The following is a 7,377-nucleotide window of genomic DNA, read 5'->3' as shown; positions in this document are numbered from 1 at the left end:
AACACACAGTCCGTGTTAATAAACACGCGGATGGAAGCTCGAGTACACGCGGACTGCATGAATAAGACTGAAACTCCTCTGTTTTCTGGTAATGGATGCGAACACTTGAGGGACTACATGCGGTTCGTGTTAATAAACACGCGGACGGAAACTAGAGTACACGCGGACCGCATGATGTATTTTTGCCAATTTTTTCAATTTTTAGCTCTTTGACTACTACAAACACCGAGTCTTTAAATACAACATTCTTTTGTCTCAAGAAGGAAGAAGAAGAGATGTTAAATCCAAAAATGAACCATCTACGATATTTATTCCGAACTAGAAAAGATGAAAACTTTAGTTTTCCAAAAATGCCCCTCTTTAACATCTTTGGCGAGACGTGCTTCCCTCTTGATTTCAGTACACCGGGGCACCCAATTGGATGACTACTAACACATTTTCATTAAAACCTTCATAGAAAGGTTTCAATGGATGCCCATTGACTTTAAAGATTTTCCCCGTTTCTTCACTTCGAATTTCAACCGCTCCATGCTCAAAGACTTTTAGCACAACAAACGGACCTATCCATCTTGACCTCAATGTTTCTGGAAATAATTGCAATCGCGAATGATAAAGCAAAACCCTATGTCCCGGCTCGAAATTTTTGCGGGTAATGGACTTGTCATGGAAAAGCTTTGTCCTTTCCTTGTAAATTCTTGAGTTTTCATAGGAGTCATTTCTCAGTTCCTCCAACTCTTGGAATTGAAGCTTCATATGCCTTCCCGCCTCGTCCATGTTGAAGTTGCATTGTTTAACCGCCCAAAAGGCACGGTGTTCCAATTCCACAGGAATATGGCATGGCTTTCCAAAGACCAACCTAAACGGGGACATTCCTATCGGGGTCTTGTACGCGGTCTAATAGGCCTACAAGGCATCATCAATCCTTGAACTCCAGTCTTTTCTTGAGGGATTCACTGTTTTCACAAGTATACTCTTCACTTCACTATTCGAAACCTCTGCTTGACCGTTCGTTTGAGGGTGATAGGCACACCAAATCTCGCAAAAACATTAGACTTTAAAAACTCGATAACCGTTTTGGCATCGTCCGATCTTGTGGCTTTGGCCTCAACCCATTTAGAAACATAGTCAATCGCAAGCAAAATATAAACGTTGCCAAATGAGACGGGAAATGGGCCCATGAAATCAATCCCCCATACGTCAAATATTTCACAAATGAGGATTGGATTTTGGGGCATTTGGTTCTTTTGCGAAATGTTTCCCATCCCTTGGCACCGCTCACAACTTTTGCATAACAAGTAACAATCGCGTGACATGGTTGGCCAAAATAATCCACACTCAAGGACCTTTCTCAAGGACCGGCTAGGTCCGAAGTGTCCCCCACAAGAAAATTCATGACAAAATTGCAAAATGGATTGGTCCTCTTGTTGGGGTACACATCACCTAATGATTTGATCGAGACAATGTTTCCACAAATAAGGTTCATCCCACACATAGTATTTTGCATCACTTTTCAACTTGTCTTTTTGAGCACATGTGAATGTGTCGGGATACCTCTTTGTAACCAAAAAGTTAACGATATTGGCATACCAAGGAGTATACTGAGTGAAGGAAAACAGATGCTCATCCGGAACTCATCCCGCAATGGGAGAGGAGTTTCATTTGAAGTGATCCGACTTAGATGATCGGAAACAAGGTTCTCGCATCTACTCTCGTCCTGGATTTCCAAATCAAATTCTTGTAACAATAAAATCCACCGGATAAGTCTAGGCTTTGCATCTTTCTTCATCATCAAGTACTTAAGTGCTGCGTGATCCGAATACACTATGACCTTAGTACCAAGTAGGTATTGTCTAAATTTCTCCAAGGCGAACACTATAGCCAATAGCTCCTTCTCCGTTGTAGAGAGTTGCTTTGAGCATTCTCTAGTGTCCTTGATGCATAATAGATCACGTGGGAGGCCCTCCCATTCGTTCGACCCAAACGGCGCCTATCGCATAGTTGCTTGCATCACACATGATCTCAAATGGGAGATCCCAATTTGGTGCTTGCATGATGGGAGCGGATGTAAGCAACTCTTTGAGCTTGTCAAAAGCTTCTTTGCATGCCTCATTGAACTCGAAATCAACCTCCTTTTGAAAGAGTTGGCACATTGGTCTTGTTATCATTGAAAAATCCTTGATGAACCTTCGGTAGAATCCGACATGACCTAAAAAAGAACGAACTTCCCGAATACAAGTCAGGTAAGGTAAGCTTTGAATAACATCGATTTTTGCCTTGTCTACCTCAATTCATTTCATTGACACAATGTGACCCAAAATGAGACCTTGACTCACCATAAAATGGTGTTTTTCAAAATTTAGAACCAAATTTGTTTCAATGCATCTTTTTAAAATTTTGGTGAGATTGGTTAAACACTCTTCAAAGGAGTTTCCATATACCGTAAAGTCATCCATGAAAACTTCAATAATATTTTCAACATATTCCGAAAAGATACTAACCATACAACGTTGGAAAGTGGTCGGGGCATTACATAATCTGAATGGCATTCTCCGGTATGCAAAAGTACCAAATGGACATGTAAATGTTGTCTTTTCTTGGTCTTCCAGTGCCACCACGATTTGGTGAAAGCCGGAATACCCGTCGAAACAACAACAATGAGATTTCCCGGCCAACCTTTCTAACATTTGGTCAATGAAAGGTAATGGGAAATGATCTTTTCTTGTGCTTGCATTAAGTTTGCGGTAGTCAATACATACTCTCCACCCATTTTTCACACGGGTGGGGACCATCATACCTTTGTTGTTCTTGACCACCGTGATTCCCGTTGTCTTTGGAACGACTTGCACCGGGCTCACCCACTTGCTATCTGATATTAGATAGATCATCTCCGCATCAAGATGCTATAATATCTCTTTCTTCACAACTTCCATCATTGGTGGGTTCAATCTTCTTTGCGCATCCTTACTTGGCTTGCATTCATCCTCCATCAAGATCTTGTGCATACAAGTGGAGGCGCTCAATCCCTTGATATCTACAATCATCCAACCCATGGCATCTTTATGCTCCTTCAACACCTTGAGAAGTTGCTCTTCTTCAAATTCAGTTAGGTGAGTTGAAATGATGACCGGAAGGGTCTCGTTGTCTCCCAATTACGCATACTTCAAATGTTGAGGAAGGACCTTCAATTCTAATTCTGGTGGTTGGACAAGGGAGGGTGGCAATCTCGTGTGAGTTTGAGGTAATTCAATTTGCTTCACACTAAATTGGGTGGTCTTCTTGATCTCTAAATTGTTGACTAATCTTTCAATTTCGGGTTCTAGCGAATAGAGCTTCAATTTCATGGCTAATTTTGCACAATCAAAACCCTTGCTCAAAACCATCTCGAACATGTCATCATCACACAACTCGAAAAATTCTTGATGCAACGGTTTGAAAACATCTATAAAGCACAAAGATTAAACATTACTAGGATACCTCATAGCATCATAAATGTTAAAACTTATTGTTTCACCATCAAATTCCATTGTTAAGCTTCCCGTGTACGCATCAATCTTTGTTCTAGCCGTCTTCAAGAATGGTCGCCCAAGTAAGATTATACCTGATTTTGAGGATACCTGTTCATCTAGTTCAATCACATAGAAATCCGCCGGGAAGACCAATTGGTTTACTTGCACTAGGACATCTTCCAAAACACCTCTAGGAAAGACACTTGATTTATCCACAAGAGATTTTATGATACCGGTTTCACTTAAGGGTCCGACATTCAATGATTCATACACCAAGTAAGGCATGATATTGATAGAGGCACCAAGATCAAGCATAGCACTACTAAAGGTGACATCTCCAATCTTGCAAGGGATCGTGAACATTCCGGGATCTTTACACTTGGGTGGAAGCTTCCTTAGTAAAAACGAGGATGCATTTTCATTCATCGAGATTTTCTCATTCCCTTTCAACTTTCTGTTGTTGGTGCAAAGCTCCTTTAAGAACTTTGCATATATCGGAAGTTGTTTGATCACATCAAGTAAAGGGGTGTTTACTTCCACCTTTCGTAAGGTGTCTAAGATCTCTTTCTCCTCCATATTCTTCTTTGAAGTTGCAATTCGGGAGGGGAACGGTGGGTGAGTGGCTATTGGTGTCACTAGAGGAGTAGTCTTCTTTGGGGCTCTAACTTGTGTGTCATTCTTGGCTATGGGGTCCTCAATGGGGATGATCTCTATTTCTTCCTCTTCTTCCCTCAGCTTCCTCTTCGAACTATTTTCTCCGTTTTGTTTGCCACTTCTCAAGGTCACCACATTGACATTAGGGTTCTTTTCGGTTTGAGAAGGGAGTTTACCACAACATTCCAACTTGCTTATGGATGTAACTGTATCTCCCATTTGTGCTTCAAGGTTGGAGATACTAGTCCTTGTATCTTTTTGGAATTATTGGGTACTAGTGGCTAAAGATTTGACAATGTCTTCAAGAGACATTCCGGAGCTACTTGGTTGAGATTCAGGAGGTTGTTGATGATGATGTGGAGGGTGCGGTTTGGGTTAATAGTGTGGTTGTGGATGTTGGTAATGAGGTTGTGGTGATGGATAGGATGGTCTAACCAATTCATTTTGAGGCAATGGTCTTGGGTTGTAGATCATGTTGAGATTTGGCTTCCAACTTGAATTATATGCATTTTGGTAACCGAATGGTTTGTTGTGGTAGTTTTGGAACTCTCCCGTGGAATTCACATGCTCCGCATCTTCTTGATGGATGGGACACATATCCATAGGATGTCCCATTGTTGCACATATTCCACAAACCATCACTTGTGGAGCTTGTCCCATGGCTAGCTTTTGGACAACGGAGGTTAGATCTTTGATTTTAGACTCAAGATTTGATGTTCCCACTTCATTGACTTTGTGTTGTGTGTCTCTCTTCATGTCTTGGTGCGGGCCAAAATGTTGAGAATTCGCGGCTATAGTGTTGAAAAGTTGTCTTGTTTGTTGTGGAGTTTTACTAAAGACATCACCACCACTTGAGGCATCAACTAGTCTTCTCTCCATCGGTAACAATCCCTCACAGAAGTGTTGAATGAGGAGTTGTTCCGGAATTTGGTGTTGTGGGAAACTATAGCACAAGTTGTTGAACCTCTCCCAATAATCATGGAAAGTCTCATTTTGACCTTGGCGGATTCCACAAATCTCATTTCTAATACTTGAGAATCTTGAAGCGGGATAGAACTTATCAAGGAAAGCTCTTGCCATGTCGGTCCATGAGTTGATCAACCCTGGTGGAAGATAGAATAACCAATCTTTTTCTCTATCGGCCAATGAAAAGAGGAATGCCCTTAGCTTGATTTGGTCATCGGTTGACCCTTGTGGCTTCATACTAGTGAAAACGATGTGGAACATCTTCAAGTGCTTATGAGGGTCTTCATTCTCTAATCCAGGAAAAGTTGGATGTGATGGACTAAACTTGACTTCAATTCCGAACCTCCTTCCAAAACCGGGTAATTGATACCAATTGGAGTTTGTGTAACATCGGTCTCCATCATTTGCCTCAAGGTTCTTTCGGGAACTTCTCCTCCGTCCGCCATTGCAACTGGTTCAATAATGGGGGGGGGGGGGTGTTGTAAAGGTGGTGTTTCTGGAATTTCTTGGCGAGGGCTGGGACTAGAATCGGGTTCTATATCACTTAATGAAGCGGTTTCAACCTCCGGGCCCCCGTGGGGGTTAGAAGTTTGACCACGTTCAACTCGTTTTTCCTTCGCCAAACGCCTTGCTTCTTTTTCGATTTCTGGGTTGTAAATCAAGTCACTGTACGCTGAGATCTAGGCATAGAAAAAAATTGATTAAAAATAAACCAAGCCCCGACAACGGCGCCAGAATTTGGTGGTTGTCGAGGCAAACAAAATTAATACCCTTAATATTACACACTAAAATAGTGTATAGAGGTAAAGGGATCGTATCCATGGAGATTGGTTCAATTTATAACTCTATGAAAAATCTCTTTGTAAAAATACTAGTAAAATAACAAAAAAAAAAAGTAAAATGGGGGGGGGGGGGGTGGTTAATTCTTTCGATTGTTTGACAAAAATTAAAACTAGCTAGAATGAAAATATGACAAGTAAACAAGTAGTAGATTGACTTTAATGTAAAGAAGTGGAATTAGTTGATTTTGGGGAACACCTCATGGATGATATGATTGACTTATCATTAGACTTAATGGAATAACACTTGTGAATTGGTTTAACTTGGCTATAGCAATTCATAAGCACAAGTTGCCTCAACTCTTCTTAGATATTGAAATGGTTAGAGGAGCTCTTAACACATTTCCTTAATTGAAGTCACAAGATCAATGAAGCATAAAATCTCGTGAAAATCAATTAGCTTTAAGTTGTAAGAGTTACCAAGTCAAAAAGATAATCAAATCCTTACATTATCATTATGGAGGAAACATTTCCATGGTCTAAATGAAATGAAAACAAATATATAAACCATTTGTTGCTTACTAATTTGAAGGTCTATTACTTAACCAAGAAATTAATCAACAATAACAAGCATTCATTCATCTAAGCTCATGATCAAAAATAAACAAACACACCAAGATGTTTAACTAGAAAACATTCCCATAAACATCAAACACAAATGTAATGATAAGTCTTCAAAGCAAATAATCATCCATGGGTTAAACCCTAATCAACCAAATGAAAGTTTAGCCAAGCATGGACAAAGTAAAAGAAAAACAATAAAGTTTAGTGGTAACAAACATTGTCTTAGATGCATGATGAAAGGAAATTACACTAATTTTCCAAAAATTCTTCAAATCTTCCAAGGCTTCTTTGAGAGAATATGGAGTATGTTCTTCAAGTGTTCTCCCTTAAAAAATGGCCCTAATCTCCAGAAAAAGGGGGTTGATTTCCACATTCATAAAGGTGCCAAAAGTCACCCACCAAACTTCCACAAATAGAGTCAACAAGTAAAACCCAGAATCAACTCAGGGCAATTCACGCGGACCGCGTATGATTCCACGCGGACCATGTGGGTCACGCTGAATGTGAGACTTGGACCATTAATCATGCATATTAGCCCAATCATCACTTCTTCAACTTCATCCCATAATCATAACTCTTTAGGACCCATTTCCCATTCCCAAGCCTTCTAATGATTGACCCAATACTCCTTAAATTTTCTTGTAGCTTGATTTCGCGTCGCCTCATCATTATCGTTGTCCACAAATTAAATCCCAATTGATTTCTTATTTTACGCAAGCACCAAGCTCAATCGCACCACTTCAAATGCACAAGCAGATCACATGCCTCCATAAGTCTCGCATCCTTCTCAGCCTCTAATAACAAATAGTGTTCGGTAAATCCTGCAATTATGCTCAAAAGACTAGAAA

The 7,377-nt window shown here is 40.3% G+C and overlaps 1 protein-coding gene across 1 annotated transcript; it reads right to left on the bottom strand.

Annotated features, from left to right (window-relative positions):
- Positions 1 to 396: 396 nt before the first annotated feature.
- On the bottom strand, positions 397 to 870 carry LOC145036411 (uncharacterized). The gene has a single exon (XM_078984857.1). It carries the CDS (start codon positions 868 to 870, stop codon positions 397 to 399), a length of 474 nt encoding a protein of 157 aa, XP_078840983.1.
- Positions 871 to 7,377: the final 6,507 nt, after the last annotated feature.

The sequence above is a fragment of the Lactuca saligna genome, chromosome 3 (assembly GCF_052625555.1).
Source record: "Lactuca saligna cultivar CGN05327 chromosome 3, ASM5262555v1, whole genome shotgun sequence".
NCBI classification, from domain to species: Eukaryota; Viridiplantae; Streptophyta; class Magnoliopsida; order Asterales; family Asteraceae; genus Lactuca; species Lactuca saligna.
The sequence above is the reverse complement of the archived record's forward strand: the minus strand, read 5'-3'. Positions and strand labels throughout refer to the sequence as shown.